Source organism: Castor canadensis, chromosome 3 (assembly GCF_047511655.1).
Source record: "Castor canadensis chromosome 3, mCasCan1.hap1v2, whole genome shotgun sequence".
Taxonomy (NCBI): domain Eukaryota; kingdom Metazoa; phylum Chordata; class Mammalia; order Rodentia; family Castoridae; genus Castor; species Castor canadensis.
Genome location: NC_133388.1, coordinates 126,600,728 through 126,628,225, shown reverse-complemented (window position 1 = coordinate 126,628,225; position 27,498 = coordinate 126,600,728). Strand labels below are relative to the sequence as shown.

At 39.3% G+C, this 27,498-nt stretch overlaps 1 protein-coding gene across 1 annotated transcript in view; it reads left to right on the top strand.

Moving 5' to 3' along the window:
• Positions 1 to 27,498, top strand: part of Clvs1 (clavesin 1) — a 191,848-nt gene that overhangs the window by 6,123 nt on the left and 158,227 nt on the right. The window contains exon 2 of the mRNA XM_074068621.1: positions 5,666 to 6,295. Coding sequence (XP_073924722.1) covers positions 5,841 to 6,295 — 455 coding nt within the window. The 5' untranslated portion in view covers positions 5,666 to 5,840. The remainder of the gene's footprint in view (positions 1 to 5,665; positions 6,296 to 27,498) is intronic.

The window sequence follows — 27,498 nt, the reverse complement described above, 5'->3', positions numbered from 1 at the left end:
TTTACCATTGAGACTTGTTTTTCACCCTTTTCTTAGAAGAGAGTCCCACTAAGCACATATGGGTATGATGGGTATGTATTGATTTAGAGTTATGTTTAAAATTTTTCTTTGTATTACCAAGAACACCCAAAAGTCATACAAATTTGAGGTACTGCTCATTAGTTATAGGTAGGCTTTATAGATTTTATCTTTCTGATTATGACAACAATATTCCCTTTATTCCTCAAATTTGGATGTGTACATGCAGTGTGAGTGAGAGGGAGGGCATTGGTACCTAGAGTGATGTTAGAGAAGATGCCTCCTCAGAAAGATAGGGCAACCATGGAAAAATCATGGCACAGGTAGGCTTGGGTACAAATCTTTGTCAATTTTCACCCAGACTTTTATCTAAATCTCAGACCTATCTTTCCATCTAATATGTAATATCCTAGTTTTAAAGATTGGTGTGGAAATTAGATATATAACATCAAAGCTCTTGACACATTACAAGTACTCAAAAAATATGTGTTTGTTTTCCAACTCTAAGCTAATTCATTTATCTGACATTAAGCCAGTTACTTAGCTGTTATGTGCTTCAATATCTTTTATGTATCTGCAGACAACATAATTATAATATTAACAAGAGTATCATAGCTAACATAAAATGGATCTTTTCACTTCACAAGCACTTTTGCCAGTCTTACTTCACATGATATTACCACAGCATTTCCCAGGAAATTACCATTCTTCTACCTATTAAAGGCTAATTGTAACAAAGAAAAGAGAAAATTAATGCAAAATGCTTTGAAATGATAGATACACATGTACATATTTTTAGATAAGATGCTTCTAGAATTATTCTTATCTTTTCCTGATATTAAATGTGTATTTCTAAAGATGATATCAAAATAAATGAGAATAACAAATGATTTTAAAAAACCCAAAATACTATACTTTGAGTCAATATAGTCTCTGAAAGGATCTTTATATTTAGATTCCTTTATTCATAAAGACTATGGTGTCACTTTCCATTTCATTTATGAGTGAATACTGAATGAGGAAATATATATATATATATTTTTTTTTCCAATGATACCTGAGATGAAGTATAAGACTAAAATCTATGGATGCCATGATTTCAAATTTGACATGGATGTTTTTTTCCTCTCCTTCACACGAAAATACCACAACCTAAATTTCTAGTTCATCAGAAAATGCACAGATTAGAAATGTGGGTATCCTCTACCTTGGCCTCCAAGAAGGTACTTTTGAGTTTTTATAAATGTTCCTAAACACAGAACCATTTGGGACTCCACCAGCAATGAAGAGAGATGTTTCTGTAACTGCCTAAAGTTCTCTTTCTGGTTATCAAGCAAATTTCATTGCTGGTGCCTTGTTTGACACCTTATGAGGCATGACAAAGAATCAATCCTTCAGAAAAAATAGCAGAGTCTTTGATTTGTCATTTTTGCCAAAGGAAAACATATGAAGGAAGAACAAAAATTAGTGATGGCTAGGAAAGCATAATCAGCCAAATCTTAAAGAGATTTAGTCATCTTCTAATAAAAAAAGATGATAAGATGGAAACTGGACACAGTTACTATAAGGTACAGCATTAGGCAACCTAAAAAGTCTGTTCATTCATTGGCATATCTAGGCTTATAGAGGTATAAATCTGAAAGGGGTTTGAGGAAACAGTGTTGAGGGCCTAAGAGGAAGATGACTTGTTGAACATATTGTAGAGCCTAAGTAGCAAATAGTACTATTTTATAAGATGTGGAGCAGCATACTAGTCAAGTACATTGTTCAATGACAGATTACTTGATCTTGTATCCAGTTTCTGCCTCTTAGTAGCTGTGTGATCATGGACAATCATTTAGCCTCTTTGTGCTTTGGCTTCCACTAATTTCATACAGTAGTTTCATAAATACTGTAGTATATAAAAAAGAGAGTATACAGTGTCTGGGACATAATAAGCACAGCTATAATAAATAATAAATTATAGATATTGTTATTATTAATACTATCAGGACAGAAAAATACTTCTTCATATGATATCAAGTCCAATATATCTATTCATAATTCAGAAAAGTTTAGTGAGAACAAAAGATTATAGGCAATTGAAAGTACTATATTCTTATGAACATTCTATGTGTAGTTTTTCTAGTACCATATGCTATCATCAGTTGAAGTTGTTATTTAAATAGCAGTCTATTCAGACTTCTGGCATGAAGGATTTGCCTTTAATGGAAAATATCTATTTCATCTTAAGCATGAAACCCAGTGACCCTGTCTCAGCTGTTCTCCCCAGAAGCTGCTTCTGTATGCTGAGCACAGAATAAAGATGTAGATTGGAGCAAATTTATTTCAGATATTATAGATTGGATGCATAGCTATGTGTGGAAGCAGGCCATGAAAAATGCAACCTCAAACCTCCCCTTGAACTTATAGTAATTTATCTTGGAAACATTGTTGAGTTCCCTGAACTGTAAGGTAAGTAACTTGCTCCAAGCAGCTTTAAATCTTCTGTAGGGAGCAAGCCGTTACTATGCCTTGTGCTTTTAATACTGTGCTCCATGGCTTGGCACTGTGAGCACTACCCAACATGCTTCAAAGAGAAAAAAGGAGGAGTTAAGATACAATGTGCCTAGGTAAGATTCTCCAGGAAGTGGAGCTATTTTGTAGATGAGGGAGGAAATTAAAAGTGAGTTGCAATGCCGTATTTAAGGAAAAACAGTCCTGAAGTACCCAAACAGAGAAGGAATAACTAACTCACTCACATAAACAACATTTTAACTACTTAACTTTATTTAATTGTGCTATGTATAACTATAGAGCACCTAGTTCATGGTGCACACTGCTCTAGGCACTGAGGATATGGCAGTGAACATAATGAGTTAGCTCTGCTCGTAGAGCTGACCCTCTTTATGCCACATGTACTGGGGATACACAGATGAATAAGAGCCAGTTCTTCTCCATAGGTTTGTCAATAAAAAGAGAGAAGGAAAATGACAATAAAACTTAGTATGGTTGCGAGTATGGGGAATATGGTGATCTCTGAGGACCAAAGAGTGTTTGCTGGGGAACGTGACTTTCAGGTTGAGTCCGTGAAGAGCAAAGGTGTGTTAACCAGTTCTCAAAAGAGAAGACAACTTTTACCAAGGCACACAGGAGATAGAAGAGACTGTTAGTGACTCAGTGTATCTGCATGACCAAATGAAGTACTGGGTTACAGAGTTTTATACTTTATTCTAGGACAATTGGAAGCTAATGACAGATATTAATCGATATAAGCATATTTCAACTGTAATCCAGAGAGTGAATTGGAATAGAGAATGGATTGGTAGGGACACTGTCACATGATTCTTACTCTGGACTTAAGGAGAGATTTGAAGTTGCAGGGCTGTCATAACTAGGCTCTGAACAAATGAGGAGTAATGTGGTCTCATCAAAGACAGTGATTATGGGGCCGGAAAGAATTGGGCAGATATGAGAACTGTTAAGGAAGTGATTGTCTGGTAGTGGATAGTGAAGGAGAGGGTGGGATAGAAGTTGACTCTAAGGATTCTTGCGTGGGAACTGCGTGGAAGATGATGTCATTCACTAAGACACCGAGGTGGAGGAGGAAGTTCAGGATGAGGAGCTATGATTAGCTCAGTTTTGAACATATTGATTTGTAGTGTCTGTGGGACCTCTAAGTGGAGATACTCAGTATGCAATTGACTGTGGAGACTGGAAATCAAGAGGAAGTTATAGACTGAGGTTATTTGTATGTAAATGGCCAAATCATGGGGGCAGAGCCCTAGAAAATAGTGGTATTGAAAGGGTCAGAACAGAAAGAGAAGACTGAGAAGGAAGGAGCAAAAAGATAAGAAAAAATTAGGATGTATAGAGTCAGAGAAAAGAATGGAAGAAGGGGCAGGTCCTGTTGAAGAAAGATTAAGGAGTCAGTGTAAAATACTAATAGAGGTCACCCAGACTGGTACTGGAATTTATCTATTAGATACAGAAAAAAGTTTTCATTTACTAGCAGGATGACCATCTGTCTGGATCTGCTTGGAACTGTCCCAGTTTATGCTTGTTCCAGCATCATTATTAGCACCCTTTAGTGGCTGTGTTTGGATAATAAATTATATTGTTGTCATTGGTTAGTGAGAGAAGTTTCAGCAGTACATCAAAGATAAATTACGATGGGCATAAGGATGAACTGGAGGAGGGAGACAGCAGATTAGGCAGTTTTTTGAAGGAGTGTGGTGAGACAATTGGAGAAGGAATTTAACATTTGGTGGGTACTGAACTAGATAGATTGTAAAATTTCCTCTAATCCTGGCATTATTCCATAGCCCTGGTTTCCTTTACTATTATGAGTCTCTAAAACCAGTGAAAAGCGAGTCTGTTGCCTCTTTATTTCACACATTATACAGCTATATGTTATTATTTTATAATGCAAAAATTTTATAAATAAATACATTCTATTATTCTATTATATTGAAAATGAATGCCAGTCACTTAAAGTGTCTTTCATCTACCCCATATCATAAAGCAAAAATATGTACTACTAAACTAAGCAGAAGACTCATTTTGTCTTTTAAATTATTTTGAATGATGAAGCATTACCAATAATGATTAGCTGGGGAGGAAATAATCTGCCTCTTGCCACAGATATTGTTGACCAAGGAAATCTAGGAGGAAAATACATGCTTCCAAGTATATTTACACATAGTATGTCTTGACTTTTGGAACTTACAGGATAGACCCAACAGATGTGGATTTAACTGTGAGAGTTAAGCATTTATACTTAGAATGGGAAAGACGCAAATAACATGGGTTTTTCTCTGTGTACCATTTAGGAAGAGAAGTCATAAGAGAGGATTGAAACAGTTATTATCATACATAAAACAGTATCTCAGGACACTAGAAAAGTTATATGAAATGGAATGGTTTTTGAGCCTATGTGGATATTGGATTAGGTAGAGAGCCAACCAAGAGTGTCCAGTTCCTGTGCCTTCCTTGCAAAAGGGTGGCAAATGTGAGGTTTCTTTCTGATTGCTTATTGAATTGATTACTGAAGGTCAGGCCTCCAGCCCTAAGTTGTCCCCACTCTCCACCCCACTAGAGGAGGACTCCTTTGAGTAATTAGGCACCTGTAGAGTTAAGTTAAGGTGACCTTTAACAGTTCCCTTTTATTGTTAAGATGTAAATGGAAGCCTGAAAAAAACCACAGGGAAGGGGGTAGTTCTGTGAGAGACAATTCTGTTTGAGAAACAAGCTAATGGGAAGCAATAAATTGTACAGGAGCCACAATTTCTCACCATATCTCAGCCTGTGAACAGCCCCATAAAGCATTCTAGAACAAAGAAGGATCTTTCTCTCCTTTCATTGTTTCTTAGGACATTAACAAAAGATTACTCTTATGACTAATTTGACCATACTCCCATTATGTTAACTAGTCACTGTAACTAAAAAATTCCCAAGCATGTTTTAAATGTTTGCATAGTAAACATTCAAATTGTCTAGTAACAAGGCCAAATAACTCACTTAAAGGATTGTTTACCCTTTATTCCTTGAATACCCACTCATAAGACTCACAGCCTACCTTACAGTTTTTCTATCTAGACTCTTTAGTTTGCCTAGACTTTCTTTGTATCATCTCTGTTTCACTTTCTTGTGTGCATTTGTTTTTCAGTAAGCAATGGCCCTGGTTTTGCTTCTGTTTTGGATGCAACCACCACACAGGGCCTGAATGTCCTGCTGCTTTTCAAGAGGAGCAAGAAGATCCCCTTGTATTTGTCAGTTTGTGCAGCAGTCTGGTAGTAGGAAAACTATTGAATGGGCCACAGTTTCAGCCCACCATCACGTGAATGGGACCAGTCTCTGTTCTTCCAAAACATCAGAAGTTAAACACTCAGAAAGGAGATTTGGCCAACATGACGCATTTGCAGGCTGGACTGAGTCCAGAGACTATAGAGAAAGCACGTCTGGAACTGAATGAAAACCCAGATGTTTTGCATCAGGACATTCAGCAAGTCAGAGACATGATCATTACCAGGCCTGACATTGGATTTTTACGTACAGACGATGCCTTCATCCTGAGATTTCTCCGAGCCAGGAAGTTTCACCAAGCAGATGCCTTTAGACTCCTGGCCCAGTACTTTCAGTACCGCCAGCTAAATCTGGACATGTTCAAAAACTTCAAGGCGGATGATCCCGGCATTAAGAGGGCTCTGATTGATGGCTTCCCTGGAGTGCTGGAAAACCGTGACCACTACGGCCGGAAGATTCTTCTGCTGTTTGCTGCCAATTGGGATCAGAGTAGGTAAATGTAGATAGTGTCTTTACTTGGTTTTTCTTTTCCATGGCATAATCACTGCATGTTTGGGGCTGTATGGCTTTATAGGTAATGGGCTTTCATTTTCAAAAATATATTCCACACACCCACAAAGGAGGCTTGAAGGTCACAGGGGTGCTGTCAGCAAAAGGCAAGTCCAGATTCCCAGTGGTGTTTCGGAACAGTAGAATCATAATACAGTTGTAAGAAACCTTAGAAGTCAGCATTCTGTTCATCAAAGTGGGTCATTTATTTCAATAAAGTTGAAAGCTGGCCTTCTGGAAGATACATATATTATGTCTTTAGTGTTCTCATCTTTAACACCAAGAATAACAAAAATAGATTCAGTAGATGGGCTTAAATCAAGTGTTTCAACACATAAAATAATTTCTTAGATCCTTTTCATGACGTTAATAGTCTCTTCTTCTACGTGCCACACCTTTCTATCAAAATACTTGCTAGACATTTCATCTGAAAGACCAATACAGAACCCCAAACTCTACATGCCTCAGACTGAAAACACCATCTTCCCCTCTATTCCTACTCTTCCATCCATCCAATACCTCAAGCCAGAATCTGGGCGTCATCCTTGACTGCTCCGTGGTTTGGTCTTCACATCCAACTAATTTCCAAGTCCCACCCCTTTCTTCTCAAAACACCTCAAATCTGTTCACTTTTCTCTGCTTGTATTGCTATTGCCTCAGTTTCATTTCTCACTTATATGACTGTAGCAGCCTGCTAAGTAGCATCCTGCCTCTAGTCTCTTCAGGACCATTCCAATTTTCACTGTGGCCAAATAGACAAAACTCTGATATGTCACTCCCCTGATTAAAGTTCTTCAATGACCTGCAAGACTTCAAAGTGAAGAAAGGCCGTTTGCCATACACTTTCTACAACACCTGCTCTTTACCCTTGCCCTCTGTTCTTGGTTGAGGTGGCTGGAAGTATAAGCCTTGCCTTGAACATGGAAGTTTTTACATGTCTCCAGCCCTTTGAAATCACGGTACTAGACTCCTAAAGGTTAACCCAGGCATCATTTATCCCAACTCCAGCCATCCTGGACCCAGTCTGCCTACTGATTCATACTCATCTTTGTAGTTCTTCAGGAAAGTAGTCTTTATCTACCCCACTCAACCTGGTTTTAGTCAGGTGTCTTCTTCTGTTCTTATTTCTATTAAAACCTTTATACCAGGAGTATAAGAATGACTATTATCAGAGATAATATTTTTGAATACTTGCTCTGTTAAGCATTTATATATTATCTCACTTAATATACCTAAGAACTTATTGTGATAAGGGTTGTTACTGTTACCCCTATTTTACATTCAGTGGCACAAGGCTTTGAGAAGTCAAGGAACTCACACAGTGAAGTCTTGAGATATGGAGTGGGAACTGAGTCCTGGTAGTCTGACTTGAGAGCCAAATAGATGCCTTAACCCAGTTTTATTACAATAGTGGGTTTATGAGGGCAGAAGACTGGGTCGTTTGCCTGTTTATCCCTTTGATATCTGACACAACAACTAAATGTTGAGTGAGAAAAGTGAATGGATCCATCTCCCAAACTTCAGCTGTGTCCTGTTTTTTTTTTGGTGGTGGTACTAGGGTTTGAACTTAGGACTTCACCTTGGTTAGGCAGGCACTCTATTGCTTGACACCTTTAGTGCTTTTTGTTCTGGTTATTGTGGCTGGCTTTTTGTCCAGGCCAGCCTGGAATGAGATCCTCCCATTTTACACTTCCTGCCTTGGCTAAGGTGGCAGGAATGCCACAGATATTCATTGAGATGGTATCTCTCAAACTTTTTGCCCAGGCTGACCTCTAACTGTGATCCTTCCCAATCTCAGTCTCCCAAGTAGCTAGGATTCTAGGCATGAACCGTCTGTACCTCACTCACAGTGATATTTTTATTGAGTTTTTTAATGCTTCATGAGAAGACACAGGTTTAACTTATAAAATATGCCAGAGCACCTTTCCAATAACATTAAAAAGAATTCTAGGGTGTCTCCTCATTTTTCACTCCTCCTCTCTTAAGAATATTAGTAGTATAGGATGCCTTAGCAATCATTGATTATTTTCTGAGTGATAAATTGGGACACAGCAAACCAGCCCTGAAAAGGTATTTGAATGCTTTAACATTATCAGTCTAGAGTTTGGTCAAGTCTGCACCTGAACCAATCATAACGGTATGGAATAACATATAAATATCATATATCATAATTAATGATGAGTTTCTCATTACATTGCTGCACTAATGAAAAATAACATCAACAAACATTTGGTGAGTATAGACTTTGTGCCAAGGCTTATACTAAGGCACTGAGGACAATGACCAGAACACACGGTCTCTGTCAGTGAACACCCCATCGTGCAGCTCATTGGCCAGCAATGAACACATAAACAACTAGCCCCCATCTACCACAGCACAATTACATTTGAGACACATGGACCATTGGCATAGGACATCAGTGTTAAACTAGAGGGAACAGTTGTTCTCCTGAGAATAGTACATTAACATTTTGGATTTTGAGGCCGGAAGGTGTTGAGGAGTTTAGAGAACAGTCATGCTGACGTCATTTGTGCTAAGTAGTTATTAGTGTTCTAGAACTTCCATCTGCTAACATGGGTGATGCAAAGAGCACCAGTGAGTAGTGATATGCACATAAAGAAATGAACCACAGTAAACTACTTTATTTTGTATTAGAATTTGGTCTGTATATACATATATACAAAATGTGTCATGAAGAAATTAGCAGTAACAGATCTCCAAGGTGAGACTCAGTTTCCTTATCTGTGAAGTAGGGGTGATAATGAGGTCTCTATGTGGTTGGGAGGATTGAATGAAATAATGCATCCAAGTGCACAGTAAGCACTCAATCATTACACATTGGCTGATGGTGTTATTACTAATATTTTAAAAGGCTCCACTACAAAAGTAATAGAGCACAGATAGCAAGTAAATCAGAACTGGGAAACAGGAGTATAATATTTAAAAATGGGAAGGGGACTATAAGTGTTACCTGCCCACCCACTTGTCCTAAGCACCTGATTGCTTTCTCCTCAGACATGCTTCCTGAAACACAGACCCAGCCCAAATGGGTCCTAAAAGGCCTGGAAGAGTTGGCACAGCTTTTCAAAGAGATTGCATCTATCTCGTTGGGGGTCCAGATGACTGGGAAGCAATTTGAATGTCTTATGTGAAAATTTACTAAGATTAAAATGGTTAATACTTATTAAAGTGATGTAAATTTCATTCATCTAGACCAGACACATGAACAAAAGTACAGAACAGCAAATGACTGCATGGCTGTGTGCAGAGCTCTGTCCATTCAGGTTCAGTGTCAGAAACAGAGGCACAGACAGCATTTGGACTACAGGAACAGAACTGGCCTCATCAGAGAGTTGTCTGGCTTCTGTCTTTTCTGAGGCTGCAGGGTTGAACTGAAATGAGTTAGATGAAATGAGCACCCACATATTCATTCACAAAATTAGCCTGCCCCTCCCGAGTCAGCAGAATTTACATTCCAGCTCACCAGCTTGGAGACTTAAGGGGACACTATTGTTCAACCAGCCCATTGATCTTTCTCATCTAAACTCATATCAACATTGGCAAGAATTCACAATTTTCCCATTAAGACCTGATCAAAAATAAATCCATTGCTTACTTGCTTCTTTCTGACCCATAGACTTGCACCTGATCATTTGACCTGATTTGCCATGAATACTCTAGTGCTGCAGAAGAAGATACAAATAGACAAGGGCACATCTATTTTTTTCTGGATTTTACTCAGTTGGAAAAAAAGTAGTTACACTTGACCAAGTTATTTTACTTTTTGGAATCTCAATTTCTCAAGTGGAAATGAACAAAATACTAGACTTTTGGGGTTGCTACAAGGATTAACCTCAATTACCCTAGTTGGTGGTGTCTATGAGGCAGAAGAGGATAATGATTAAATGCAGACTCTGAAGCCAGATGGTCAGCTTTAAATCCCAGCTGCCTCCTAACTGGCCATGCACATTACATGTTGGTTAAACCCATACCGCCCCCCTCCGGTTTTTTCCTTATAACGTGGGGGCAATGATGATCAGAGCACTAGTTGGTCCTCATAAATAGTTGTTTCTTATGTAAAAAAAGATCAAAGCAGGCAAATCTCTAGGATACTGGATCACAAGATGTACTTTCTAAGGGCAGAAGCATTTGATGCCATTATCAACATTCTTCCACCTAGAAAATTATAATAAAAAGTATGGTTGAGACCTCAAGCTACCTTGCTCCTAAGTTCTTTGTGATAGATTGTTCAATTGTGGCTGGGAGGCTCTGAGAACTCACTTCATTTTAATGCCCCTACCTATTGTTTATCATATCGTGAGGATAAAGAACTGCATTTTGGGGAATCCAGATTATAAAAGCTCCATAACACACTACAATAATATCCTTCAGTGCTGTGTGTAGACCACCCTTCCCCCATGCCAGCACGTTGATAGAGGAAAAACAACGGAAGATGCCTTGCAAGTCAGAGCATGTGGAGTTACAAGGGACATTCTTTTGTCAGTATGTTCTTTGTTTCTTACATTTATTTTTTTATTTTATCTATTTATTTATTTATTATCTTTTTTCTTTTTTAAATTTTATTCATATGTGCATACAATGTTTGAGTCATTTCTCCTCCCTACCCCCTGCCCCCTCCCTTACCCCCCTTACCCATTACTACACGGCAGAAACTTTTTGCCCTTATCTCTAATTTTGTTGAAGAGAGAGTATAAGCTATAATAGGAAGGAACAAGGGTTTTTGCTGGTTGAGATAAGGATAGCTATACAGGGAGTTGACTCACATTAATTTCCTGTGCATGTGTGTTACCTTCTAAGTTAACTCTTCTTGAACTAACCTTTTCTCTAGTTCCTGGTCCCCTTCTCCTATTGGCCTCAGCTGCTTTAAAGTATCTTCTTTAGTTTCTCTGCATTGAGGGCAAAAAATGCTATCTAGTTTTTTAGGCGTCTCACCTATCCTCACCCCTCCCTTGTGTGCTCTCGCTTTTATCTTGTGATGAAAGTCCAATCCCCTTGTTGTGTTTGCCCTTGATCTAATGTCCACATATGAGGGAGCACATATGACTTTTGGTCTTTTGGGCCAGGCTAACCTCACTCAGAATGATATTCTCCAATTCCATCCATTTCCCTGCAAATGATAGCATTTCGTTCTTCTTCATGACTGCATAAAATTCCATTGTGTATAGATACCACATTTTCTTAATCCATTCGTCAGTGGTGGGGCATCTTGGCTGTTTCCATAACTTGGTTATTGTGAATAGCGCTGCAATAAACATGGGTGTGCAGGTGCCTCTGGAGTAACCTGTGTCACAATCTTTTGGGTATATCCCCAAGAGTGGTATTGCTGGATCAAATGGTAGATCAATGTCTAGCTTTTTAAGTAGCCTCCAAATTTTTTTCCAGAGTGGTTGTACTAGTTTACATTCTCACCAACAGTGTAAGAGGGTTCCTTTTTCCCCACATCCTCGCCAACACCTGTTGTTGGTGGTGTTGCTAATGATGGCTATTCTAACAGGGGTGAGGTGGAATCTTAGTATGGTTTTAATTTGCATTTCCTTTATTGCTAGAGATGGTGAGCATTTTTCATGTGTTTTTTGGCCATTTTAATTTCTTCTTTTGAGAAAGTTCTGTTTAGTTCACTTGCCCATTTCTTTATTGGTTCATTAATTTTGGGAGAATTTAGTTTTTTAAGTTCCCTATATATTCTGGTTATCAGTCCTTTGTCTGATGTGTAGCTGGCAAATATTTTCTCCTACTCTGTGGGTGTTCTCTTCAGTTTAGAGACCTTTTCTTTTGTTGAGCAGAAGCTTTTTAGTCTTATGAAGTCCCATTTATCAATGCTGTCTCTTAGTTGCTGTGCTGCTGGGGTTCCATTGAGAAAGTTCTTACCTATACCTACTAATTCCAGAGTATTTCTTACTCTTTCCTGTATCATCTTTAGAGTTTGGGGTCTGATATTAAGATCTTTGATCCATTTTGAGTTAATATTTGTATAGGGTGATATACATGGATCTAGTTTCAGTTTTTTGCAGACTGCTAACCAGTTTTCCCACCAGTTTTTGTTGAAAAGGCTGTCTTTTCTCCATCGTATATTTTTAGCACCTTTGTCAAAGACAAGTTGGTGCTAGTTGTGTGGCTTCATATCCAGGTTCTCTATTCTGTTCCACTGGTCTTCATGTCTGTTTTGTGCCAGTACCATGCTGTTTATATTGTTATTTCTTTGTAATATAGTTTGAAGTCAGGTATCATGATACCTCTAGTATTGTTCTTTTGACTGAGTTTTGCCTTGGCTATTCTTGGTCTCTTGTGTTTCCATATAAATTTAACAGTAGATTTTTAATCTCTTTAATGAATGTCATTGGAATTTTAATAGGAATTGCATTAAGCATGTAGATTACTTTTGGGAGTATAGACATTTTTACTATGTTGATTCTACCAATCCATGAGCATGGGAGATCTCTCCACTTTCTATAGTCTTCCTCAATCTCTATCTTCAGAAGTTTATAGTTTTCCTTGTAGAGGTCTTTCACATCTTTTGTTAAGTTTACACCTAGGTATTTGATTTTTTTTGAGGCTATTGTAAATGGAATTGTTTTCATATATTCTTTCTCAGTTTGTTCATTATTAGTGTAAAGAAATGTTAAAGACTTTTCTATATTGATTTTATATCCTGCTACCTTGCTATAGCTATTGATGGTGTCTAGGAGCTTTTGAGTAGAGTTTTTTGGGTCTTTAAGATATAGGATCATATCTTCTGCAAATAGGGATATTTTGACAGTTTCTTTACCTATTTGTATTCCTTTTATTCCTTCTTCTTGCCTAATTGCTCTGGCTAGGAATTCCAGTACTATGTTGAATAGGAGTGGAGATAGTGGGCATCCTTGTGTACTTCCTGATTTTAGAGGGAATGGTTTCAGTTTTTCTCCATTAAGTATAATGCTGGCTGTAGGTTTGCCATATACAGCTTTTATAATGTTGAGGTACTTTCCTTCTATTCCTAGTTTTCTTAGAGCTTTTATCATGAAATGATGTTGGATCTTATCAAAGGCTTTTTCTGCATCTATTGAGATGATCAAGTGGTTTTTGTCTTTGCTTCTGTTAATGTGGTTTATTACGTTTATTGATTTTCATATGTTGAACCACCCCTGCATTCCTGTGATGAAGTCTACTTGGTCGTGGTGAATGATCTTTTTGATGTGTTGTTGAATTTGGTTTGTCATTATTTTATGGAGGATTTTTGCATCAATGTTCATTAAGGATATTGGCCTATAGTTCTCCTTTTTGGAGGTATCTTTGCCTGGTTTTGGGATAAGTATAATACTGGCTTCATAAAATGTGTTAGGCAGTTTTCCTTCCCTTTCTATTTCGTGGAAAATTTAAGGAGGGTTGGTATCAGTTCTTGTTTAAAGGTCTGGACTTTTCTTTTTGGGAAGACTCTTGATTGCTGCTTCAATTTCATTTTGTGTTATAGATCTATTCAGGCGATTAATATCCTCTAGGTTCAGTTTTGGATAATCATATGTATCTAGAAATCTGTCCATTTTTTTAAGATTTTCGAATTTATTTGCATATAGGTTCTCAAAGTAGTCTCTGATGGTTTCCTGGACCTCCATGGTGTTTGTTGTTATCTTCCCTTTTGCATTCCTGATTCTGCTAATTTGGGTTTTTTTCTCTCCTCACTTTAGTCAGGTTTGCCAGTCGTCTGTCAATCTTGTTTATTTTTCCAAAGAACCAACTTTTTGTTTCATTAATTCTTTGTATGGTTTTTTTGGTTTCTATTTCATTGATTTCAGCTCTTATTTTTATTATTTCTCTACTTCTGTTTGTTTTGGGATTTGCTTGTTCTTGTTTTTCTAGGAGTTTGAGATGTATCACTAGGTCATTGATTTGGGATCTTTCAGTCCTTTTAATGTATGCACTCTCGGCTATAAACTTTCCTCGCAGGACTGCCTTAGCTGTGTCCCATAGGTTCTGGTAGGTTGTGTTTTCATTTTCATTGACTTCCAGGAACTTTTTAATTTCCTCTTTTATTTCATCAATGACCCATTGTTCATTAAGCAATGAGTTATTCAGTTTCCAGCTGTTTGCATGTTTTTTGTCTTTATTTTTTGTTGTTGAGTTCTAGTTTTATTGCATTGTGATCAGATAGAATGCATGGTATAATTTCTATTTTCTTATGTTTGCTGAGGCTTGCTTTATGCTCTAGGATATGATCTATTTTGGGGAAGGTTCTGTGGGCTGCTGAGAAGAATGCATATTGTGTAGAAGTTGGATGAAAGGTTCTGTAGACATCAACTAGGTCCATTTGTTCTATGGTATGTTTTAGATCTAGGATTTCTTTATTGATTTTTTTTGGATGACCTATCTATTGAGGATAATGGGGTGTTAAAGTCTTCCATGACCACTGTTTTGGAGTTAATATATGCTTTTAAGTCCTTCAGGGTATGTTTGATGAAATGAGGGTGCGTTGACATTGTGTGCATATAGGTTGATAAATGTTATTTCCTTTTGGTCTATTTCCCCTTTTATTAATATGGAATGCCCTTCTTTATCTCGTTTGATCAATGTAGGTTTGAAGTCTACTTTGTCAGAGATAAGTATTGCTACTCCTGCCTGTTTTCGGGGGCCATTGGCTTAGTAAATCTTCTGCTAGCCTTTCATCCTAAGCCTATGCTTATTTCTGTCGGTGAGATGGGTCTCCTGTAAGCAACAAATTGTTGGATATTCCTTTTTAATCCAGTTTGTCAAATGGTGCCTTTTAATGGGGGAATTAAGTCCATTAACATTAAGTGTTAGTACTGATAGGTATGTGGTGATTCCTGTCATTTAGTTGTCTTAGTTGTTTGAAGGTTTGATTGTGTGTACCTAAATTGAGGTTACTCTCTACTTTCTTGCTTTTTCTTTTCCTATAGTTTGGTGCTGTCTGCCCTTTCATGGTTATGTTGGGTTTCTGCACACTTTCTGTGTGCAGAATTCCTTGAAGAATCTTTTGTAGTGGTGGCTTTGTGGTCACATATTGTTTTAGTTTCTGCTTATCATGGAAGACTTTTATTGCTCCATCTATTTTGAATGATAGTTTTGCTGGGTAGAGTATCCTAGGGTTAAAGTTATTTTCATTCAGTGCCCGGAAGATCTCACCCCAAGCTCTTCTTGCTTTTAATGTTTCTGTTGAGAAGTCTGCTGTGATTTTTGATGAATTTACCTTTGTATGTTATTTGTTTTTTCTCTCTTACAGCCTTCAATAGTCTTTCTCAGGTCTCTGTACTTGTTGTTTTAATGATAATATGCTGTGGAGTAGCTCTGTTTTGATCTGGTCTGTTTAGTGTTCTGGAGGCCTCTTGCATCTTTATGGGAATAGATTTCTCTAGATTTGGGAAATTTTCTGTTATTATTTTGTTGAATATATTACGCATTCCCTTTGCTAGCACCTCTTCTCCTTCTTCGATGCCCATAATTCTCAGGTTTGGTCTTTTGATGGAGTCAGTGAGTTCTTGCATTTTCTTTTCACAGGTCTTGAGTTGTTTAACTAATAGTTCTTCAGTTTTTCCTTCAATTACCATTTCATCTTTGAGTTCTGAGATTCTGTCTTCTGTTTGTTCTATTCTGCTGGATTGGCCTTCCATTTTTTTTTGCAATTCTGTTTTGTTCTTTTTTTCTGAGGTTTTCCATATCCTGAGTCCCTTCCTCTTTAATGTTGTCTATTTTTGTTCTGAGTTCATTTATCTCTTTATTAATCGTGTTCTTTGTTTCACTTTGGTGTTTATACAGTGCTTCTATGTTTTCTTTTATTTCTTCTTGTGCTTTCTCAAATTCTCTATTTTTGTTGTCTTGGAATTTCTTGAGTGTCTCCTGTACATTTTGGTTGACCATATCCAGTATCATCTCTATAAAATTCTCATTGATTACCTGTAGGATTTCTTCTTTTAGATTATTCTTGTAGATTTCATTGGGTTCTTTGACATAGTTTATCTTCATTTTGTTGGAGTCTTGGTTTGAGTATCTGTTTTCTTCATTTCCCTCTGCTTTCTGTACTAATTTTTTGCTATGGGGAAACTGGTTTTTCTGTCTTCCCATCATTGCCCTTGGTATTGTTATTGTCCCTGTACTGCGTGCAATTAAGTATTTTCTAGCTTGTAATAATAACAATGGTGACATTTAGAATGGAAGGGTGAAAGGAGATGGAAAGCAAAGTTAAAGAAAAAGGGAAAAACAAACAGACAAGTAAAAAACAAATAAACAAAAAAACAAAATATTTCAAAGATATAAACAAGGAGAGATAGTGTACAAATCAACAGTAAGCTAAACAGGCATTAGGAGACATAAAGAGGATTGAGAAATTAAAAAAAATTTTACAAATTAAAAAAAAAGTCTCCAAGTTCACATGCAATAAATTTCAGTCTTAATAATTTTGGTGTTAGTCCCTCAGCCTCCAATTCCGGAGATGGTGTCTCAGAAGTAGTTCTGTCATTGTCTCATCAAAAGGAAAAAAAACCCCCAAAAAACCAAAACACCACAAAGTGTCCCAAGTTCAAGTGCAATACAGTTTCACTAAGTGTTTCTGCATGGAGGTGTAGTTTGGTTGTTGTCTCATCAAAGGAGGAGAGAAAAAAAAAAAAGAGTCTGGGCACAGCTTTGTGAATGTGTATGTGAGGCTGTGGCTCACCTGCCTGCTGCTGTCAGCCTGCTGTTGCTAGAGGCTTTATTTATGCAGATCTCAAGAGAGAGCTTAACACTCAACTACCTCCTCAGGCTTTGTTTACTTGGAGTTCTCCTGGGCACTACCAACCGCCACTGCTACAAGCTTTTCCATTTCCAAACACACTGGGGGAGGTGACACTGCACCAGCTTTCTCAGGCCAGCATGTTTATTTACAGCTCATGTGGGAAGTGGGTCTTCCCCCTCTCCTGTGGAGTTTTCCTCCCACCAACACTTTTACAAGCTTTCCCACTCCTGGTTGCTGGGCGGGTGCCACCACTCCTGCCTTCTGCAGCCAGCTTGTTTATTTACAGTTCTGTGAGGGATTGCCCTCCTCCCTCTTCGGCACTCAGGGCACCCCACCCTCTTTGCTATGTGTCTTTTTTGTTGTTATTGCTTATTATTCAGTTTTTTCCTTTTTTCCCTGGGTGGGGGTCAGTCTGTCCAGGGGGCTATGCTGATCTGGCCCAGGGTTGTCTGTGGGAGTACTGTGTGCCACTTAGCTCACCTTGTGGTCTGCATCTTCCCAAGCGGTCTGGGCACTGGTGTCTAGCGGCACGGGAGCCCTTCTGGTTTCTCCATTTAACGGGCTGGGGGTGTGGAGGAGTCAAAGTTTTGCCTCTTCTTGGTGGTTTTTCCTGTAAGGTGTATCTCCAGAGTCTCTCCAAGATTTTACTTTAGGAAGCACGCTTTCTGCTTCCTCCCTGTAGTCGCCATCTTGGAATCCCCTGTTTCTTACACTTAAAAGCTCAGAAATCAGCAAGCAGGTTGAAAACTAGTAACTGGTTTAAAAATTGGTTCTTTAGGGGAGATGAAACACATTTAGAAAGAGTTAAGCTGGGGAAATCTACTAGAGAGTAAAGGAGGTTAATGAACAGCTTGATTACTACCTTTAAGTACAAAGTTATCCTAAGAAGGCAAAGAATCCAGTTAGCTCTCTTTCCCTAGAACACAGAACAAAGGATAAAAGGTTTACAATGAAGATTATGGAGCCTTAGCTAAGACCTCAGAACCAGGGTTGGGGCAAAGCTGAGGGAGTAGGGCAAAATTTAAAGAGGCACCCAAAACCTCAGTAATTTACTCAAAGTAAGTAATATTCTAATGAAATATTTTAGAAACTAGAATTAATGCAAAAAAAAAAAAACTAATGAACAAAAATTCAAAATTTTAAAGAAAACAAGGTAAGTATTTCTGATTTTTTTTTCCTTTTGTCTCAGGCTCCAGTTTGGCTCAGCATGGCACAACTCAGACCAAATGGGCTTCAGGGAAGGAGACTTAAGTTGGATCTTGTCCATCCGTTATGTCACAGTACATAATACCACAAATACAGATGCAACACAGTGACATAGTACCTTATGGTTCTCAGGCATTTTCATGCACGTTTTCTTATTTAATGCTCATAACCATTTGGAAGATTCAGTATCACTAAGTTGCAGATGTCAGGTAGAGATTTGGGAGGAGATGATGGCCTGTCAAGGAGCAATATGACTCATCAATGGAAAAACTGGGACCCAGGGCTTCCAATTTTAAGTTCATTCCAAAGACATCTGGAGTCAAGTGCTCAGCTCTGCATGGTTAGGTATTTCAAAAATATCCACAGAGCTTCTGCAAGGCTGCAAGTGGATTTCTTCATGGTGAACATGTAGGTGTATGAGCATGGTGAAGCACACAGGAGAGGATTGCAGGTCTGGGTGGGGAGCACCATGGTCTGTGGAGGTGCTCAGTTCATAATGTAAGACTGTGTCAAGTGCAATAGAATGTTTAACATCTTTGTTCCCAGGTGTTGTGATAATCAAAAGACCTCTATATTTCTAACACCTTGGAGAGAGTTCACTTGGAGAGCCCTGGTGTGGACTGTCTAGAAACATCTCATTATCAGTGTGGTATTGGTCAGCTTTCTGTTGCTGTAACAAAACACCTGAGATAATCAACTTAAAAGGAAAGGTTTATTTTGGCTCATAGTTTCAGAGATTTTAGTCCATGGTCACTTTGCTATGTGTTTTTTAGGTCTGTGGTGAGGTAGAAACATGTGGCAGAGGAAACTGCTCACCTCATGGTGGCCAAGAAGTAGAAAGAGAAATAGTAAGGGGCCAGGGACAATATGTACCCTGCACAGGTACTTCCTACACTGTCTAAAGTTTCCAACACCTCCCAATAGCCTATCAGCTTATGAATCTATAAGTGGAATAATCCATCGATGAGGTCAGAGCTCTCGTGATCCAGTCATTTTCCAGAGGCCCCACCTCTGAACACTGCTCCATTGTGGACCAACCCTTCAACATATGAGCTTTTGGGAAACATTTAAAACCCAAATCATAACATACATTAACAACTGCCCTTTGTTACAGCTTTTGTGCCAAGTGTTTCACACATAGTTGTTGCTCAGAATCTGTAGAGGACTGGTTCCAGGATTCCTCATGGATGCTAAAATCCATAGATGCTTGAGTCCCTTATATGAAACTCTGTACTATTTGTATACAACCTACATATATATGCCTACAGATTTTAAATCATCTTTAGATTACTTATTCCACTTAATACAACACAAGTGTTATATAAATAGTTGTTTCACCATATTGTTTTGGGAATAATGACCAGGAAAAAAGTCTGTCTATGCTCAGTACAGATGCAAGTTTTCCACCCAACAGTCTCTAAACTCTGGTTAGTTAGATCTGTAAGTGCAGATTTCACACATACAGAGGGCCGACTCTACATTTCTAAAGCCTACCACAGTCCTGAAAAGATCTGTTATGCTATGCTGGGATAGATAATCCCAAAAATGATGGGATTCTTCTCTTGTCTGTTTGAACATAAAAGACTATGCTCTCCCACTAAATTTTATCTATGACCTCATTTCTACCACAACTTAGAGTTTGAAAAGTCTCTGACAATGAAAATCAGAATCTTTGGTGTGTTGCTAAGTGGCAAAGTAGCCCCAGGGTCCAAGTTCAAGGTTTTGTCATACTCCTTCCTCAACTCTTTCTCAGCCAAGAGAAATCATGAAATCAGGGTTATCCTCATGGGGAGCACACAGGGAAGACTGTGCATTCAGGTCAGAAGTTGAGAAGCTTCAGGAGGCCCAGTGTTGAGGACTTGTCTAGGTCCCATTGTGCAGGAAGAAATTAGGGAGGGATTCATTGCCTCAGTTTGAGCAAGATGTGGTGCTGACCACTATTCTTTAATGAGATGAATTGGAGTCTCCATTTTCCATGCCCTCTATAGTAAGCACACAGAATGGCTACAGTAGCCTGGCCTTGTGTGTTTCCTGAAGGTCCCAAGGCAGTGTTCCCATGCTGCCCTCATGGTCTCAGAATTTTGCCTCCCAGCAGAGCCCCACCAGGCCCTCCAGGCACTTAAGGATGGGAAGATGAATGCTACCAGGATATATGACCTTCTTTGCTTCACAATTCTGAAAGTGAGGACACTGTCTTATTTCCTTTCACTGTAGAAAGCCTCTTGAATCTATCTGCCTGTGCTCAGGGATGGTGCTTTTCCACTCTCTGTGGTTTCTGGGAAGGCAGTCAGCACTTTCTTGTCTTCCCCTCACCCCACCACCACACACTGCAGTAATTTATTTAATGGATTTTCTGGAGACAGCAGCTCCTTCAAATGTCATGGGTCATTGTTGACCTATGACAACCTTTCCCAGGGCTGAGGTGGCAAAAATCCCCACAGGTCCATGGGTGCACTGTGGCCAGGGAGATGAGCTTTCAGCAAGTTCTTTCTTCTGATTAAAACCCTGAGCCATAGGTGGGATATAACTCTTCAAACTATAAATAAGCTAGCTGATTTAGGCTGTCCTCCAGCGTTTGCAAGAGCATTAAAGAGCTTTTTATAAGTAGCAGGGGGTCTGCCCCTTATTCAATTTGATTGTCCTGAGTGATAAGAACTTGTGACATGAAAAGGGACAGATTTCTCACATATCCCTGTGAAATACTGGTGAGGAAAGAAGAGGAGGCAAGCCACCAGCTGTTATGCTTTTTACCAGTGACTATGGAACCCTGCTCCCAAATCCAAAAGCCATCCAGGAGGATGTTTAGCCTTCTGCTCATCCTGTAAAACCCTGTCAGATTAGTTTTCCAGTTGTTAGGAGTTGGGGAATGAGTTGGAGAAGAGAGTTGTCACAACCACAAAAACAAAGAATATTGAGTGTTTATTAAGTGCTTACCAAGCATTAGGCAGGAATGCTCATAGGCAGGCCCTATTAATATCCTCATTTTTCAGATGATGAAATTGTGACTTAGAGAGGTTAGGTCATCCGTACAAGGTCATACACCTGATATGTGGCTACTGTGGGCAAAATCTCAGACCTAACTCCCAAGTTAAAATACCATGCTACATAACTCATCACCGGGCCTAATTTGCCAAATTTGGGAGTGGCTAAATCAGACATTCTAGAATCAGTGAGCAAGCACCATAGGTCACTTCAGGTCTCAAAGGACTTTGAAAGAGCCTCATAAGGCAAATCTTCTTGCCACATACTCCAGCCTCAGGAATCTGGAATACCACAAGTTATCTAGTCTCTGCCCCAATTATTTGACAATCATGACAATAAACACAACTTTGACTTACGAAAATCCTAGCCCAGCAAAGGAAACTAGATATTGCTTACAATATGTTACAAAACATGGTCCTAAATTGAGCCAGTAGAAGGTGCTATCTTTGCCTACCCATTCCTTGAATTAAAATGAATGTTCGTGTACAGACTTAGTTGGGATCAGAATCCCAGCTCTGTGGTTTACCAGCTCTGTAACCTTGGCAAACTCTGTTTGCCCTCAGTGTCTGTGTTTGCTGCGTGTTTGGTAGAGCTGTGAAGATGAAATAAGTTACTATGTAGGAAGGGTTTTTACATTTACATAGGCCTTTTCTTTCTCTCATAATTAAAGTGGTTTTCCAACTTTCATCTAATCCATAGTCTAAAATGCTCAAGATATGATCTCCCATTCAGTTAAAAGATCTTGTAAAAGAAAATAAATCTCTTATGTGGGATGAAGTTAGAAGAGTTCATAATGTGCCTAGATGGCTGGCACCTCAACCCACAGGATATTTATGTAGCTTGGTGTGTGGATGGCCAAACAATTCTTTGAATATTTCTTTAAAATCCTTCTTCCTCCACAGACACTTCTTATCAGGCCTGCTCCACCACTCACACTGTAATCATATAACCCAGGGCTCAGCTGCTTTCTGCCCACTGTCAACATACCCTGGTCACTGAACTCAGGACCTTAAAAAGTTGTTAAGTAGCAGCCTCCCTCTTACAGATTGAATGAGAGAGCAAGCCACAGAGGCTCTGCTTGAAGTTGAAGACAACACAGTACCACATGGCCTTACCTAACCAGATGGGGTAGCTGCCACTCAGGAAGATGTAGATGTCACATGAGCCTACCCCACTGTTACAAAGACCAGAACAAGCTTTTATTGACAGTGATCTTTTCCTGCTGGGGAAAGATCCCACACTCTCACTTATAAACCCAGGAGTTCAAAAAACATCACACTTATTACCATGAAGATTAAAAAATCTCCTCTGGTGGCCAAAAAATTGAGGGCCTAAAAATAACTTCTCCCTTCTCAGAGCAAGTCTTGGTTAAGGCAACCAGGGATGAGCTTGCTCTCAATTACTCCATTTGAAACAGTCCTTCAGTCTGGGGGCACGTTACATATTTGTTCTTTACAAGGCCAGTGTCAGTAAAAGAGGGCACGTAGAGTGGGCGTTTTTAAGCATGGTATTGCCAGCAAGCTGTGTTCACTGTGAGATTTTTCTTATGGGCCTAGCGGGCTCTGAGCGAATGTGTTGCCATGTATGAGGCTTTTTCCTGTATTGAAGCTCTTCAGGGGCTATTAATTGCTTTCCCTGGTTCTTAATAAACTAGAAAAGCATCTTCTGACCACTTTGTAAAGCAGGTACTATAAAGCTGAGAAGGAAGTTCCTCAGCACTTTCCCAGAGTCACCCCCACCCCGCCCTGAGGCCTGAGCTTCATCTCTATAACCATCCTCCACTCCTCTACCCTTTAAATATGGTTCCCAGATAATCACTGCTGAACTGGAGATATACAGAGCCTTAAACAGCTGCTGGGAAAGATTAAGTGCCGGTGCTTCGCTGCAGCTGTAAATCAAGCTCAAAGCCATTTATTGTGAGTGTGCTATAAAGCAGCAGAAGTTATTGCTACTATACTGCAAAATGTAGCATCAGACAAGAAAATAAAGAGAGGGAAAATTTTGTTGTGAAGGTTTTAACGTGATGTGTTGTTTTTCCTTTGCACATTCTTCCTGTTTCTCGCCATTTTTCTTTTCTCTCTGCTTCTGTTTCTTCCCTAACTCCAGTGCTGCCCATTGAGTGTGTCTGAATTAAATTTCAAGCTCAGCCCTCCCACAAAGCACACCCAGTGTCGTTCTGGATTGGAGAGTGTTAATGTTAGTGATGCTCCTCGGCATTGTGTATCTCCTTGTGCTCTGTTGTTTTATTTAATCCTCACCACAGTTTCTGAATGAGGTATTATTGTCTTCATTTTAAATGTGGGCATTTAATTTGCACCTAACACAAGGCTGGTTAGTGCTTTAATCCTGAGTATTTCTTTCTCTCCTTCATGTGGCCTCATTGTTTGGGGCTTGCTATTGTGGTATGTGCTACGTAATCTTTGCTCAAAATTTGTTGCAAAAGTTTTGCTCTTACAGCTCCCTAACAAAGATGGTTCTGTCTCTGCCATATATTTTGCCTTATAAAGCCTTGGTAATCTGCTATCACTTTCCTCATCCAAAGGACATCTTTCAGTTGAGTCAAAAGTGTTCCCCTCCTGTGCCCTTTCTCCTCCTTCTTCATCTCAACTCTCCCTCACCTTTGCTTGTGTAGTTCCTCGTACTCAGGTTTCATTCCTATAGGGAGGGCACAGGCCCTACAGGGGGAGAGAAGAGACATGTAACCTGACTGGAGAGCTGGGACATTGAGAGATTTTCCTAGAGGGGCAATTTAACTTGAAAGAGAAGGAAGAGTGAGCAGGTGAAGGGAAGTCATGTTAGTGCTGTCTGAGACAGAAGTGTACCTATGCAATGATCCTAGGGGACAGAGCTTGCCATGTAGTGAAAACCTTATTTGGTTCCATGGAGCATAAAAGATAAGAGCACACCTGGTGAGAAATGAGGCTGAGGAGGTTGACTGAGGCCAGGATTGAGGAATTTGGCTTTTATACTAAGGGTACATTAAAGTCCTATCTATCTTTCAAATCTCACACTCACACTAGGGAGCTTTGCCATGGCTGAGGTAGCATTGAATGCCCTGACACACTGATGTTCTTTATTGTGCTTTCTCACATGTCTGGGAAGCTCCTGGAGGCAGAACTCTGTGTTCTTCTGCCTTGGTATCCATGGGCACAGAGCAGTAATCAGAGGCTGTGACTTGTGGGGAGAAGTCTGAAGCAATGGAAAACTCAAGAAGGAGGCTCTTTCTAGACTCTTCCTAGTGACAATATTCCTATTCAGGTGTCTGGAGTTGTGTGCAGTTGAATTGAGAATTAAGGAGGGATGCTTCTGCTAATTGCTCTCCCAGTGATTTTCCCCATGACCTAAAGGGCACATAGTGGCAGCGGCAAATGGGCTGACAGCACAGGTTCTGCAGAGGCTTCTCCCCTGTGTGATTTGGGCTCAGTTTCCTCATCTTAGCTCCTAAACTCTCTGTTCAATGCACATCATTGCGCAACAGACAAAGTTAAGAAGAGGTTTCATGTTGCAAAAGTGTCCATTGTTGAGCATGCTGCCTTCCAAGCAGAGCTCAGGGAATGAAGGCCTGACTCCCAGCCTTGCTCTTTGTGAATGACTCTTTCTTCTCAAGAACCCTTCACACTGATTCTGGGTAACACATTTCCTCTTGAGTTTCTGAGGGGTTAATCCATCATATAATTTCATCCTATGCATGCTGATGGGCATATCATACCATATCATCACAGGTAGAGTGTTGCAGTTTAATATTTGATCTGCGGAATCTCCCCAAGTAAGACTGCAATACCTTGCTTACTTTGCATCTTTATAATGGAAAAGTGTAGTCCAAAGAAATTTCCAAATAGTCGAGGAATGGGTTTTAAGGGCCATTTGAAAAATTTCTATTTTATTCAGTTCTGGTTAAAATAAACAAATAAACCTGAGACTGCATTCCTGACCTTTGCTACATACAATTTAATACTTTCTTCGTGACAAGTGCTGACAGTGATGAACAAACTCACCATACTCTGGGCTGTGAAACAACCATCATAATAAAGATTCCTGGGGTATGTTGATCTTTGTCCCCCTGCTGCATGGCCCATGCTGTCACACCTTATGACTTACCCAGTATCTTCTGTTTAAGTTACTTCTTTTCCCTCTTAGCTGTTAATTCAAGTTCTTTTTGGGTCTACTTCAAAATGCCCATTGTTTCTAATTTTCTGTGAATTGGGGAGCCAGAAAATGAAGCTTGTTGAATTATATGCTCTGGGTGAGGCCCTACAGGGAATCCCATGGAATAAAGTAAATGAGCTGTAGCAGTGCATGGATTTAACAGCATCTCATCTGTGTGCTCACAAACAAGCTGCTTGGTGCGCCAGTAGGCAGGACATGAGGAATTTTCCACTGCAACATCTACTTGGACTTGCATAAAACTGACAGCCTGGGGGGGTCTCACTTCCAAGGTTTCTCCAACTTTGGATTCATGAACTTCACCCCTCTAACTTCTGCACCTTTCTTCTCTTTAATATTCTCCCCAGACTAATGGAAAGTGACCTACATCTTCATTTAAACTTAACTCAAACACCACTTTTACCAAAGTGGTGACTATCTTTTGTATTTTCATTTTTACACTTTTCTAGCTATTAAATATAAGGCTTTGTCTTGCATTTACTATGAGGATATGTTAAATATAAGGATATATTATGGGAAGAAAATTAAGTATCTTATTTTTCTGTTTATCTTTTACTATCTTCCTTGTACAACTACCCTAAGGCAGTGGGATCCAAACAGCAATGTCACTAGACACCTTCTCTTTGGTCCCCCTCATCTGAGCTACAACCCCTTCTCCTTTGCAGAGTGGCATCATGACTAATGTGACTGTGGCATCTTCACTATGACCACAAATTTTATGTTTATGGATTTAAATTTCTGCTGCTTTGATCCCACCAGTACCTAGACACCCACAGATAGGGTCAGGAGCAGGGCTGATGACAAGGACCACCAGCACAATGACTTAGTGGGCAGAGGAACATGGGTGATGCTTTCTTTTCTTGCCTCCACAGTAGTCTAGGTATTTGGGCTGTTGGATATGTAGTCACCTTAAGTTAGGAGGGTGAGCTTGCTAGGCCCTACCACTTGAGCCACTCCACCAAGCTGAACCCTATCATTCCTAAATTGAGAGCACTGACTTTTGATCTATAACTGACTACTATGAATCTCTTGAAATTATAGATGCATGTGCACTTAGTGGAGGAAAAAGTATCAGCTTCTACCAGATTCTTAGCAAGTTTGCAACCTCCCCTCTCCCCCCAAAATAAAGAAAGAACCATGACATTGTACTATTATCCTTCTATTGGTTAATGCAGGAGTGTAATTCTGTGGTACAGCAAGGAGGCAATCCTATTTGGATTGCATTACAGAATGCTTGTCAAATAGATTGACTGCTCTTTTTAAAATACGAAGTGTTATGTGATCATAAAGATAAGCATTCTGACAGAAGGAAGTTGTGAAAATAGAGAAAGCATCAGGACATTAAAATCATCCATAATCCCACCACTTGGCTATAAACAATGTTTTCACTGAGAATGTAGGTACATACTGTTCACACATGCATATACCACACGTACAACTGAGTTTACACTGAATAGCTTTATGAATTTAGACGGGACAGTACCATGATAAAGGCCACAAGCATGGTGGTTAGGTTGTCTGAGTCAGAGCATCACCATTTCCTAGCTGGCTGAGTCTGGGAAAGATACATAAACACTGTTTCTCAATTTCTTTACCTGTAAAATGAGGGTTTTTTTCAATATTTTCTGCTCAGAGAGTTATAATGAGAAGGAGTCAATGCAAGTGCAGTCTTAGAAAAATGCCTGATCCATAGTTAACACTCAGTAAGTGTCAACTTTTTAAAATTTTGTGCTTTTTTTCCTACTTAAAATTACACCATGGTTGTTTTATCAGGTTACTAAATATTTGTCTTAGTCCAATTTTGGTGTTATAACAAAACATCTGAACCTGGGTAATTTATAAAGAGCAGAAATTTATTTTTCACAGCTGGCTAGGTAGTCCAAGATGAAGGTGCCAACATTGCCTGACAAGGGCACTTCTCTGTTTTCAATATGGTACTTTCGTGGCACATTCTCTGAATGCTGTACTCTCACATGATGGAAGGCAGATGGGCAAGTGAGCCAGACACTAAGTAAAACCTCTTTTTTAAGGGTCCTTTATCACCTTCATGAGGGGAGGGGACTTGTGGCCTA